At 44.5% G+C, this 13086-nt stretch overlaps 1 protein-coding gene across 3 annotated transcripts in view; it reads left to right on the top strand.

The window, feature by feature from the left end:
- Window positions 1–13086, top strand: part of KCNAB1 (potassium voltage-gated channel subfamily A regulatory beta subunit 1) — a 386948-nt gene that overhangs the window by 117204 nt on the left and 256658 nt on the right. Inside the window, exon 1 of one of the 3 annotated variants that reach the window (XM_007086275.3) lies at window positions 2750–3713. The exons of the other annotated variants lie outside the window; for them this stretch is intronic. Within the exon in view, the coding sequence (XP_007086337.1) occupies window positions 3493–3713 (221 nt within the window). The 5' untranslated portion in view covers window positions 2750–3492. Of the gene's footprint in view, window positions 1–2749; window positions 3714–13086 lie in introns of those variants that run through there. 3 annotated transcript variants of the gene reach the window in all.

The raw sequence follows: 13086 nt of genomic DNA, 5'->3' as shown, positions 1-13086 counted from the left end.
GTTTATCCAAGAATTTGGCATCTTCCCATATGCTTTCCTTCCTCCCTTCCTGCCGCATTCTTTCCTTTGCTTCCTTATCTCCCTCTTTCAATTATTCATACGGTGAGGGCCTGCTAGGCATAAGGCACTGAGCTCAGTCCTGTGAGAGGTAGGAAGGGGACTCTGAGGCGCTCGGCCTTGCAGGTTTTGTTCTGCTAACCTCACCCCTGCTCTGGTTTGGGTTAGCGAACTGCGTTAGCTATGTTGGCTAACGGTGCTGATCTCTGGCCCTCCCTCCTCCTCCCCCCCCCCCCCCCCCCCCAGGACTTGGTGGCACTACTTCATCAGCCCTCGGCCACCTTCTCACACCTCCTTCCCCTCCGTCAGTGCCCAGGCAAGCTCCTGGCCATCCAGGCCTATAGGGATCACCACGCTCTGTCTCGCCTTCCAGGCTGCTTTGTTTTCCTCTCTTTCTGAGCTCTTCCTTTTGATGCCTCCCACTTCTTCCTCTTTTCCTGATTCACATCGATCATCTCTGATGAGCCAGCTTCGTGTGAAAACACAAAGGTTCTAATGATCTGCTTCCTCTCTGCCCACTGTTATTTATTCCAGGGAACACAGAGCTCATCAAGAACTCCCTCCTTGGAGCCAAGGGAAAAAGAAGGCATCATTTGTCCTTTTCCACATCCCTCATTGCATCTGAAAGCTATTTCCCAACCACTGAGTGTTAGGTCATATATTTATTTTTTAAAGTCATGAAGGATTAAGGATTGAGCTTCTACAATGTGATTTAAACCTTATCTGCAGGTTATAAAACGTTAAGATTCATCTCTGGATTAGAATCCAAAATAAGCACATATTCTGCTTCAAAACTTCATTCTTGGGGTATCTGGGTGGCTCAGTCGGTTGAACGTCTGACTTTGGCTCAGGTCATGATCTCGCGGTCTGTGAGTTCGAGCCCTCTGTCAGGCTCTGTGCTGACAGCTCGGAGCCTGTAGCCTGCTTCGGATTCTGTGTCTGCCTTTCTCTCTGCCCCTCCCCTGCTCATGCTCTGCCCCCCTCTCTCTCTCTCTCTGTCAAAAATAAACAGTAAAAAAAATTTTTTTGGGGGGGTGCCTGGGTGGCTCAGTCGGTTGGGCGTCCGACTTCAGCTCAGGTCACCATCTCGCGGTCGGTGAGTTCGAGCCCCGCGTCTGGCTCTGGGCTGATGGCTCAGAGCCTGGAGCCTGCTTCCGATTCTGTGTCTCCCTCTCTCTCTGCCCCTCCCCCATTCATGCTCTGTCTCTCTCTGTCTCAAAAATAAATAAAAAGTTAAAAAAAAAATTAAAAATTTTTTAAATTCATTCTTAGAACTTAATTTGGCAAGAAGTGGTCAGACCTGTTCGTTGTTGTTGTTGTTGTTGTTGTTGTTGTTGTTCCAATCACACAGACATTGCTAGAATGTGTATTTTCCCCACACTTGCCAACCCCTTGGAAGACCACCTTCCTCCTCTCCTGCTAATCAGATTCATGCCCTGTGCAAAATCCTGCTCCTCTACGAAGGTTGCCTGGGAACTCATGAGCTCCTTGCGGTCCAGACTCTGTCTAAGCCGTCTTTGTACCTTAGCAACAAGTAGAGCCAGGTACCTGATAGAGATTCGGTAGAAGTGTGGGGAATGAATCAAAGAACTTATCTCCAGCCTTCTGTAATTACTCCTCTGCTTAACTCTAACATATTTAGTGCCTGTACCACTCATTTGAACACTGATGTACCTCTGACTTGTTAATTAGCCCCTTTAAGACTGGATGCTTTGTCCTTCCCACACAGATTGCCTGTTCCTTGAGGGAGAAGGACAGTGCTTCAATCACCCCGCACCCCACCCCCCCGCCATGTTTCTATTGCCTAGCACAGAGATGGTGCTCACAAATGTTGTCAGTTTAAGCCCTGTTCCTTTTCACTGGACAGCAATGTCTGTTGGGGACCATGTTCAGAAAACTGATCTTGCAGAAGCCATAATTTTATTGTAAGTGCGTCTATAAAAGGAGTCTGGCTTCCATGCATTTCAAACGGAGAGATAAAGTGCTCATCAGCCAACTGATACTTAGTTTTGTTCAACCACATATTTTGAGCAGTTGCTTTGCACCTGACACTGAACCACACAATGTTTCTACCTCACATGGATTCAAAGTCGAGAGGAGTGTTTTGCTGCCCACCCCTGACTTGGGGATGGTGTTTGTCATCACCAGTGGCCCTGGGTGACTGGTGGGCACTGGACATAGTTCCAGCCACCTGGCCTGGACTTTCTGGGTGGTGTGGACCTGCTGCTCACCCTGTGTAGCCCCCTTCTGGGTGGTGCCGAATTGCTGCCTCTTCCCCTATCCCTGGTCCTCTGAGATCCAGAATAGATTTTTACGGCAAGTTAGCTGACTCCAAAAAGTCTGCACTGTGGTTTTTCAAGAAACTTCAAACTTACCGTCTTCAGGAATAACGCGGGAAGGGGAAATGAACTCTAACAAGGCTAATAACAGGGATTTCAAGTAGTGTTTTAGTAAGCCAGTCACAGAGTATTCACGTGTTAATTCACTGGCATGTTCCGTGGCAGAAGCACCCCCACTCTGCCTTCCCCCACTTCCAACTGTTGTGCTGCAGCAAGATTTGGTCTGAATCTGGGCAGACCCCCCCCCCTTTATGAGCTGCCCTCCCCCCTTTATGAGCTGCCCTCCAGATTCTGTTACAGCAAGTGTCTGGTGAAAGTGGTCCCTGCCTTGTCGCACACAAAGGCTAGGAGCTCTTTAAAGGGGCCAGCCTGCGCTTCTGTGCAGCTGCAAACATTTGTCAGTGTGGGCTCAGCAACCCAGGCTTTTGCCTGAAAATGAGTGGGGAGGGGTCTTGAGCACGCTCCCCCCCCCCCCCCCCCCCCCCGCCCCAGACCTCCCGGAGTGGGGCGGGGAGGGGAAGGAGCTGATAGTCTGAGTGGATGGAGACCACCGGTCCCTGGGGACCAGCTTGCGATTAGCTGCTTCTTGGATGCTCCGCGTGCCAGTTGAGCATCCTGCCTGAGGTCCAGAGCGTGCTGGCGGCGCATCTTGCGGTATATGCCTGCGTGGATTTGAGCCATCGCCCAGAGGCGAGCCCGCATTCAGACACGGTGGACCGGCCCCGGCAGTCAGCGCGAATGCTCAGCTTTAGGCGTCTGCAAGAGCCTCCCGACTGCATGGATTTGGCTGTCTAATCAGCTGAGATTACTGCCCGGGAAGATTTGTGAGCCTGATCCGCGCTCCAGCTGCTGTGACAACTTCAGGGCTGGCTGTTTACTTCTCTCGGTGCCTGGGACTCTGTTCTGCACCGCAGCCACTCCTGCCACTTGCCTGGCTCTGAAGTCCTCTGCCGCGAGGACTCGTCTGACGGCATCCCCAGGAAGGGGGAGCAAGGAGGGGTTAAAAGACGAGCAGAAACCCCCCCAGCTGCTCAACCTCTCGTGACTGCCTGTGTTCTGGGGTTCTGAGAGGGACCGTGCGCTGCCCGGGGAAGCAATGCAAGTCTCCATAGCCTGCACAGAGCACAATTTGAAGAGCCGGAATGGTGAGGACCGACTTCTGAGCAAGCAGAGCTCCACCGCCCCCAATGTGGTGAACGCAGCCCGGGCCAAATTCCGCACGGTCGCTATCATCGCGCGCAGCCTGGGGACGTTCACCCCTCAGCATCACATTTCTCTCAAAGAGTCCACCGCAAAACAGACTGGCATGAAATATAGGTATGGATGTAAGATTCCATCTGCCCGGGGTTTCTGTGTTCTATACAGGTGCACTGGGGGACAGTTCATCGGTTTTGAGAAGTGACTTGCCGGTGGATGGTTGCTTAATTTAGAATACTCAGGTGTCTCTAAAATAGCTCCTTAGGAGAGGGGACACCCAAAGAGGTTGTGTTGTGTTGTGTGTGTGTGTGTGTGTGTGTGTGTGTGGTATTTTTTAAAAAATGCAGCCCGTTTTGTATATTCTAAAGTGTTACGAACACCTTTAGCAGTTGAATGAATTCCAGTCTGCAGAGACTAACACAACTGCTGGAAACTGGTATTGAGATCAGGGTAGTTTTTCAACAGCAAATGTGTTGGTCCTATTTTATGGTGCAGACTGTAGTTTCTGTGCTTATACTATTCAAATTAGTTTCCCATCTAGTACTGCATTCTTATTTAGCTTTCGAAAGACCAAGGCAGCAAATGCTGTGCAAGCTCTTAAGGAAGTTTTGTTGCAGGAAGAAACGCCTATAAAGGTAGATTAGGTTGAACACTGACACATTTAAATCTAAATTACCGCTTGGAATAAAATGGAGACCTTCTTATGAAATACGGAGAAAAAGTCATTTGTTTTAATATGCGTTTCCTCATAAATTTTTAAGGTCCCTCTTCCTCTAGCTTATTTTCCATAGCTGGAGGCCTTCCCAGTACTAGTCGATGCTCTCTTTCATAGAGAATGACTTAAATTTGATAAGTAGAAAATTTCATTATTCAGTTATGTGACTCCTGCCTTCTCATGCTATCTGCCTTGCACTGAGCCCTCCTGGCTTTATTTCTTTAAAACTGCTGTCCTTCTAGTCTCAACGTGTTTGCAGAGGTAGAGGAGAGAAGCTAATGAGGCATCTTCCAAAGGCTTTGGTTATTCTACTTTGCAGATACGATTTTGTCAATTACTCACATTTAACTATGCCTCATCTCTGTTAGGAGCCAGGTTTCAGGATGAAAGGAACTTGATACAATGAACATAATGCACACCTCAGGCTTCCCACGTGGGGTTTCTGCAATAGGCTTTTAAACCCATTTCTACAAAAGTTACCCTTGAAAAAGTTTCTTTGTAGAGGTACTGGGAGCTCCTCCTTGCAGAAGCACCAAGCACTGTTGTTTTGATGGATTTTTGAGCCATTAAGAAAGCAAGCCATGTGCTTGGGGGAGGCACTACAATACCATAGCTAAAGCTTTTTGCCCCAACCCGGAAGGATGCTAGCAGCCTACCTTCATGCAACTCTGTTTTTCCCAGTGTTTACATGGTGGGGAAGGGGGGGGGGCCCACAGTGACTGTTAGCTAACTGAGACCGCAGCCTCCAGTGCATTGGCATTTTGTATGGTGCCTGGCTTGTGTGGCACACACCCAACCCTGCCCTGAGGGCTCTGCTCTGCCTGCAGTCCGGCTGCTGTGAGGGAAGACAAGCTGCTGTCTTGATCAGCAGGGCCCCTAGGAATGGGACTCTCGGAGATCAGGCGGATCACAGAGGTCACTTGAATGGTGGCCGCCAGCATTCTAGCAGCACCATGAGCTTTGTTTCTGTAAACCAGAAGAAATAAAAAGTAATACCCTTCCTTTCTTGTGGCAGAGTTTCATAGTTGCTTATGGATCATTGTGTTGGAAGTTTGGTTTTGCGAAGCTTCTTAGAAGGCAGGAGATATCCAGGAAGGTTTTTCTGGTGATATGTGCAGCTCAGCTCAGGTTGGATAATAACTGTCTCTCTTTACAAAAGCTCAGTGTGCGAATAAGATTCACGTGGGCACCTTCCATTCCTGGCAACTAAGGACAGCTCTTTTCTGACAAAAAGTTAGCCATCTGCGTTTTTCAGTATTCTTAGACTCCTTTGTGACTTATGGTGACTGGACAAGATTCTCCACTTGCCTTTTATTCTGAACCATCCTACCCATGACAGGCAGGTGGTTCTCTGTGTGTGTGAATGCGACTTAACCCCTCTCTCCTTCAAATTCCACTCAGTGCCTTTAGGAAAGAGGTTGAAATTATGCCAAATGTACACTTAGGGTTGGAGAAAGAAAGAGGGAGGGCGAGAGACAAGCTCTGCACTTTATAAAAAAAAAACAAAACGGGATAGAAATGTTATTATTAGCCAAATTATCATTTTCTTTGTCCTTAATGTCACTAAAATAGCATGTGTTATTGATAACAAATAGCAAAAATTTAAAAAAGTGGCTAACTGTGTTTACAATAACCTTGCATCCTTGAAAATGATGTCCATAGGAATACTTAAGCTAGGATTTATAAATTCTACAGAATAAAAAAAAAAACCAACAGCAACAACAACCACAAAAACCCAGTGTCTTTTCATTCATCTTTTTGCCAAGGGGAGGGCTCATAGCTTTCATCAGAATTTGAAAAGTGTCCGCCACTCACTTTTCTTTTTTATCTAAAAGCAGTGTTACAGAGTGAAGAGGTATTTTAGTCAACAAATATTTATTGAGCATCTATTCTGTACCAGGAGCCCTACTAGAACTGGGCTGCCAAAGGTGCAGACAGCAGACAAGGTTTGAGGCTTACATTCAGGTTGGGGAAGCAGACCACAAGCAAGAAAACAAATCATAAAATCTATTAGGAGACATTCGTAGGAAGACTTTATTTGGGGAAGATGATGGTCATGCCTGGGCTAACTTCTTCACCTTGAGGCTACTGTCCCTGCTTCAGTTCCAGAATTACGCCTGCATCTTGGGGCATGAGTGAAAATGTGCCCATATCTGCCATCTATCTGCCAACCCAGGGACTTCCCTCAGGCGCTACCTGGACATTGAGGACCTACTTGTTACAACCCTGATAAAAGAGTAGAATGCCTCTTACTTACCTGATGCTTTATAATTTTTATGTTTTAATGCTTATTTATTTGAGAGAGAGAGTGCAAGTGGGGAAGGGACAGAGAGAGGGAGACAGAGAATCCCAAGCAGGCTGTGTGCTGTCACACAGAGCCCAGTGTGGGACTTGAACCCATGAACTGTGAGATCATGACTTCAGCCAAAACCGAGATGATTTAACCGACTGAGCTGCCCAGATGCCCTCACCTTAAAATTTCGAAAGCCCAACTCCTATAATAGCCCATGATTACCGTTCATTAATCAGGAACTCGTGAACTTGGGATTTAGAAAGAATTAATTTATACTTGTGTGAAGCATCTGAATTCTGCAAGAATAAATACTCAATAGCCTTCACAGCACCATTGTGCTAAAAGCTTGCTTAAAGTTAGCTATTGTTTCAAGGCTGAGGATAAAAAAAAATCCACTAGAAAAATCTGCTATTCAAAGGCTACTTTTAGCCCAAGAGAACAAGATTCCACCTAACTGTTATTCTGGGGACTATCCTGTATGTAAACAACATAAGACTATTGTGTTTCTTACAGTTTTTACACTTGTGCTTTGTTAATGCAGGAGAGTTGCTTTATTTTAGTTTTGTGTGTGTTTGAAATCTCCGAGTTCATCACACTATGTTAAAGTTTGATGTATGCTCTGTAACCATACATGATCGATGAAGATCCGTACGTACCTTTCATCATAAGGAAGCCAAATCACTGAGAATAGAAGTTAAATCAGATTTGTTTTTTGGGTTGTTTTGTTTTGTTTTGGTTTTTGGTTTTGCTTATTTGGGTGGTTGGGTGTCTTTTTTTTTAAAATAACTTTTTACAATGATTCTACTAGTATTTGACATGGTCTCAGGCCTTTTGTCATTCAGGTTTGAGCATATTTGTACTGATACCTACCCACCCCCATTCTGAAATTGTTACTTTAGTCCTAGAACAATTTGAATATTGATGGACTCAATTCATTGAGAAAAATCTTACCTGTAATATATACACCCATGTCAATAAAACTTTGTGCTGTAATGTTACATAAAACAGGCTTTGAAGTTCTTAAGAGAACCCTTTACAAAGAATCAATATTGTTGAGCAATAATCTTTAAATTCCACTTTAAGAAGTTACTTTTTCCAGTTTTTTTTGTTTTGTTTTGTTTAGCTTTTTAATGTTTATTTCTGAGAGAGAGAGAGAGAGAGAGAGAGACAGCAAGCAGGGGAGGGGCAGAGAGAGGGAAACACAGAATCAGAAGCAGGCTCCAGGCTCTGAGCTGTCAGCCCAGAGCCCAATGTAGGGCTCGAACCCACAGGCCACAAGATCATGACCTGAGCCAAAGTCAGATGTTTAACTGACTGAGCCACCCACGCACCCCACTTTTCCCAGTTTTTTAGGTTAATCACCTTGTACCATTTTGGTCACTTAAAAGTGTTTTTGAAAAAAGTACAAATTCACAGGAATTTGTAAGAAAAATATGGAAAGCTTTTGTGTACCCTTAATCCAGTTTTCTCTAGTGGTAACATCTTGTATAACTATAGCACAACATCAAAACCAATTAATTGACATTGCCATAACCCACAGAATTTATTCAGATTTTACCAGTATACGTGTATTCATATGTGTGTATCTTTGTATGTCCATGCAGTTTTATCACATGTAGAAGTTTGTGTAACCACCACCACAGTGAAGAATCAGAATTATTCCATCACCACGAGGGCCCCTCATGCTTCCCCTTTGTAACCACATCCGTATAACCTTCCCCAATCCCTACACAGTCTTTGGCAACCACTGCTCTCCGATCTGGCTCCATAATTTTCTTTCTTCAAGAACATTTTATGTAAATGGAATCATACAATTTGTAATCTTTGGGGATTTTTTTTTTCCACTCAGTATAATTCTCTTCAGACCCAAAAGAATTGCTATGTGTCTCAGTAGTTCGTTTCTTTTTATTCCATGGTTTGGATATTTCAGTGTGTCCTTTGGTGGATGAATGGTTTAAAAAAAGTCAGGTTGTTGTCCTTATTTTTAGCATGCATTAGATAACTTCAGATTACAACATTATCCTCAAATTCCTTCAGTGCCATTCAGTAGCTCAGGGAATAAAAATCCAAAGTACCTAACCTGGCACCTGAGGTCCTTCATGGTGTGGCTTCCATTATTTTTTCCCAGTTGTGACTCTGTTCTCATCTTTCCTCTGATGACCACATGCATTCTCAGAAGTACCTACTTGGGAGAGGACCCCTCACAGTGCCCGGAACCTTCTTGGTTTTTTGGTCCTTCTGTATCATTTCCCGTTCTGGCTGTTCTATTCTAGAATTCTCCTACCTCACTTGACCAGGCAAACTCCTATGCATTCTCCACGACCAAACACTAGCATAACCTTCTCAATAAAACCTTGCCCGGCTCCACTCCACTTAGCATTAAATACTCGCTCTTTCGTGCCCCCAGTGCAACTGGTTCTTACTTCTGTGATGGAGATTATTGATGGCATACTGTTGCTATTATCTGTTTGCATCCGTGTCTTCCCTGGCAGTCTGTGAGCAGCTTGAGTTTTGGATTTTATTCATCTCTGTAACCCCAGAATCTGATCTGGCACCTGGCACATGAGAGTTATTCGATAAATGCTTGGAAAGCGAACGGCCATGTCTGTGGGATGCTATGTTAAATGCCAAGTGGGAGGGTTGTCTCTTGAGTCTTTACAGTTCGGTGTGACTAGGTATGTACACAAAAAGGCTGCATATGTGATACAAAGAAGGATTGTTGCTATAGTGTGAAGAGACCTCATTTAGCAGGGGCTGTAGGAGTCAGGGAGAGGTCACATGAGAAAAGCCAGGGAAGCTTGGCATTGAAGAAGGAGAAACGCCAAGATGAGCACAGAGCAGGAGGGGAACAGGCTAAAGCAGGTGGGCAGCATGTCCCAAAGACTGCACTTGCAGGGTTGAGAAATCATAGAATAGGGTAGAGGGTCTGTGCAGGGAGGTGGGGGAGAGAGCATCTTGTAGGTAAAGAAGGGTCAGATTATGGCACCTCGGAGGCCAGGGGAACCCGTTTTAGGCATCAGGTGAACATCAGCAATGGAGGTTGCTGATTTTTGAACAGGTTGTCTCCTTAAAGTTCTGTTAAGAAAGGATTAACCTGGCAGTTGTTCCAAAAACAATTTGCGGAGTTGTAAATGTGAAGTAAGAGAATGTGCTTTAATTCCGTAGCATTCCCTCTTTTCCTACAGAGAATCGAGACTACACAGAAGACTCAGACCAGATGCTTTTCCCATGCTCCTCCTTTCGCAGCCTCTTTATTAAAGCACACGTGTCATCCACCGTTCCTTACCTCCCACGAATGGTGGGCAGGTTTTGAATTAAAGCAATTGAAGTGAAAGATCAGTCTTGTCAGCCGATTACGTAAAAGGCACCGAATGTGTGTATGTGTGTGTGTTTGCGCACATGCGTATGGAGAAAAGTGGGAGGAAATAGGTGGGCTGAAGAGGGGGGAAGAGAAGAGCCTGCTCTGTGGCTGTGTTTCAAATAGAAATATTTGATTTCAGTCCAGAGAAGAGAGCAGCTTGGTTTTTTAGAATGTCAGTTTTTTTTTTTTTTTTTTAAGAGTACCGTTGTTGTTTCCACTGATAGCATGGGCTTTCCTCTCTTCCTCAAAGCAAAATGGTGAGAATGGGGAGGTGGAGAAACCTTCCTGAAAATTAGTTGCTGATTCAGTCTCATAGAGTTTATTCCACCTCTGCAAGACAGCAGTCAGAAGTCTGGCATCCATGGGCTGGTGAGAAAATGGTAGGAGGGGAGGCAGCCTCCCGGAAGTTGTTAGGCAAACGTCGTTCCAGTTCCATGGTTCTGGAAGAGTGTGTGTGTGTGTGTGTGTGTGTGTGTGTGTGTGTGCGCGCGCACGCGCATGCGCCTGTGTGTGTGCATGTGTGGGGCACATACAAGTGAAGGAATCTTTCCAAAGTGTTTCCAGAAACAGCTCATCTTCCAGCTGTAATCTTCAACTGGGTTGTTGCAGATGAAGTCTCTAACCCCAATCCATGCAATGCCCCCCTTCAGAAGTGTACTCCTTTTATAGAAATCCTTTCTTTAAAGAAAATTCTGCAAATACTTGAACTTGTGGTAATTTTGAGAAATGTTCTGAAGGGAGGAAAGAAATCCCATTATGTTCACAAGGGAAATCAGATTCATATATTTGACTTTGAATTTTCAAACTCATTTCTTCAAGTATATAATCTGTCATTAGTATATTGAATGGAATGAGATTTAGGTCCAGTGAATCTGATCAAAATATAGGATTCTTGGCCTTTTTTTTTTTTGAATTTGACTTTCCTTTTAGGAGAGAAAACCCTGGTATGAGAAGAATTGAATTCAGAAGCATTGATTCCTACTTTACAGGAATATCAAAGCCATTCTGGTAGTCATTATTAGACTATGATAAAAAATTATTCAATGTTGCCAATTAATCATTGTTGTATGTTTAAAAAATGTTTTGGTCATCGGTTTCCTGCTCTTCAGAATTAGAAAATAAACAGTTATAGAGAGTGAAGAACTTAAGGCAAAAGTCTTAAAAATATCCATTTCAATACTTAGAGTTTTTAATCTTACGTGATCACTAGAAATAAGTAAATTTGTAGTGGAGGCTAGTGCTGAAGGAACTTTAGATGCCGTCCAATTCAGTCATATTATTTTATACAGAATGGCCAGTTCCTTCATCAAAGTTACTCAAGGAGGTGATGGGAGAGTCAAGGCCAAACTCAGGTGTCCTGACTGCAGGAGCAGGATTCCTTACTTGCCTTAAGCTTCTACACTGTAGCCTCTTGGTTACCCTCCATTTTTCAACATCGAAAAGAAGGACAGTACATAAAATGCTTCTAGAAAGGGCAATTTTCTTCTATACAAATGCACAGTTTCCAGTTCATACTTTTCTTTAGAAGAAGCAAAGCCTTATTGTGCAGTAAGAGAGCCAAAGAAACTTTCTCCATCTATTACAGAATTGTGAGGACCCCAGAGGAGTTCCCTGGCTCTCTCTACTTGTACATGTTCTGAAACTGGATGAAAATTCAGTTCTAGAAGATAGTGCGCTTAGTGTCACAGTTTCTACAGAACTGGTATCTCAGAGACCTACAAAACCATGGGCTCAGATGATGGGACAGTGCTCCATGTCAACCTGGGATATGAAATGCTCATTGGGACATTCAGTACTGAACAGACGTTACTCTCCTCCATGCTTTTAGAGATTACTTTGAAAGTCTGCTCCTGAGAGTCAGAATCAAAATACATTTAAAAATCCTCATTGCAGGTTGATTTTCAGTTACTCAGATTGGAAACCAAAACAGAAGCCCAGCAGTGATGCTTTTTCTTGGAATCGACAACTAGGGAGGACTCTGAGAGCACTCGCACAGGCCATCTGGTCCAGCCCTCATGAGAAATCTGTCCTGTTTTTCCAATTTGTGCTGTGCAGCAGCTACTTGTAAAGGCCCCTAAAGAAATATTGTGTAATCCCCTTTCACAGCAGTCATGAAAAAAAAAATTGGCTCTTCTTTCTAAGAATTAGAATCATTCATTAAGCTCTGAAACCTCCCAAGGAAGCCATCAAGTGAGGGTATTTGAGAACTCTTGTCTGTGGTCTGGACCCTAACAGTCATGTCAATTTGGAAAGTGAAGATAGAATGAGGGGCAAGGTGGCAAGGGTGGAGCAGTGAGGCAAGGGGAGGTACCCAGAGGCCTGCTGGAAGATCTCAACATCCTATTGATGCCTGAGGCAGGAGATCCCTCCCATTCTGGTCCAGCACCTGCTCACCTGGCCTGACTGTTCTGTTGCTAGACCATCCAAGAGTCTAAAAAAAATTTTTTTTTTGACCATGACAAAATTCCTTCTTGCAATTGACTTGGCCCCTTTCAAGGTGCACTAGAAGCTTCTGGAAGCTTCTTGGCCTGTCCCTGTTGAACTGAAAATGATACAGATATAATTTCTTTGTCCATAAGTGTTCCCGAACTTGAAAACCATTACTAACATTTAGCCTCCTAATTTCCAGGATGGTTCCAGTTTTTTCCTCCTAGATTTCATTTTCTGATTTCCCACGGTAATGAGGATGCTCCTTTAAAGCCCCTGTACAATGTCTACATCTTCTTTAGGTCACCCAGAACTGGATACAATTCCAAGGAAAGGCCTAGACTTCTCAGTAAGGAATAGCAAGATCACCTAATAACAGAAACCTGCTTTGTCCCCTTGTTTGCATTTTATGGCCATGCTTACTGTTTTTAGGGGGGAAACCATGTTTTTTAAAAAAATATTTTTTTAATGTTTATTTTTGAGAGAGACAGAGACAGAATGTGAGTGGGTTAGGAGAAGAGAGAGAGGGAGACACAGAATAGGAAGTAAGCTCCAGGCTCTGAGCTGTCAGCACAGAGCCCAACGTGGGGCTCGAACTCATGAGCGGTGAGATCATGACCTGAGCAGAAGTCGGGCACTCAACCCACTGAGCCACCGAGGCGCCCCGGGGGAGAAACCATTTTTAACACTTTGAACT

This window comes from Panthera tigris, chromosome C2 (assembly GCF_018350195.1).
Source record: "Panthera tigris isolate Pti1 chromosome C2, P.tigris_Pti1_mat1.1, whole genome shotgun sequence".
NCBI classification, from domain to species: Eukaryota; Metazoa; Chordata; class Mammalia; order Carnivora; family Felidae; genus Panthera; species Panthera tigris.
The sequence above is the reverse complement of the archived record's forward strand: the minus strand, read 5'-3'. Positions and strand labels throughout refer to the sequence as shown.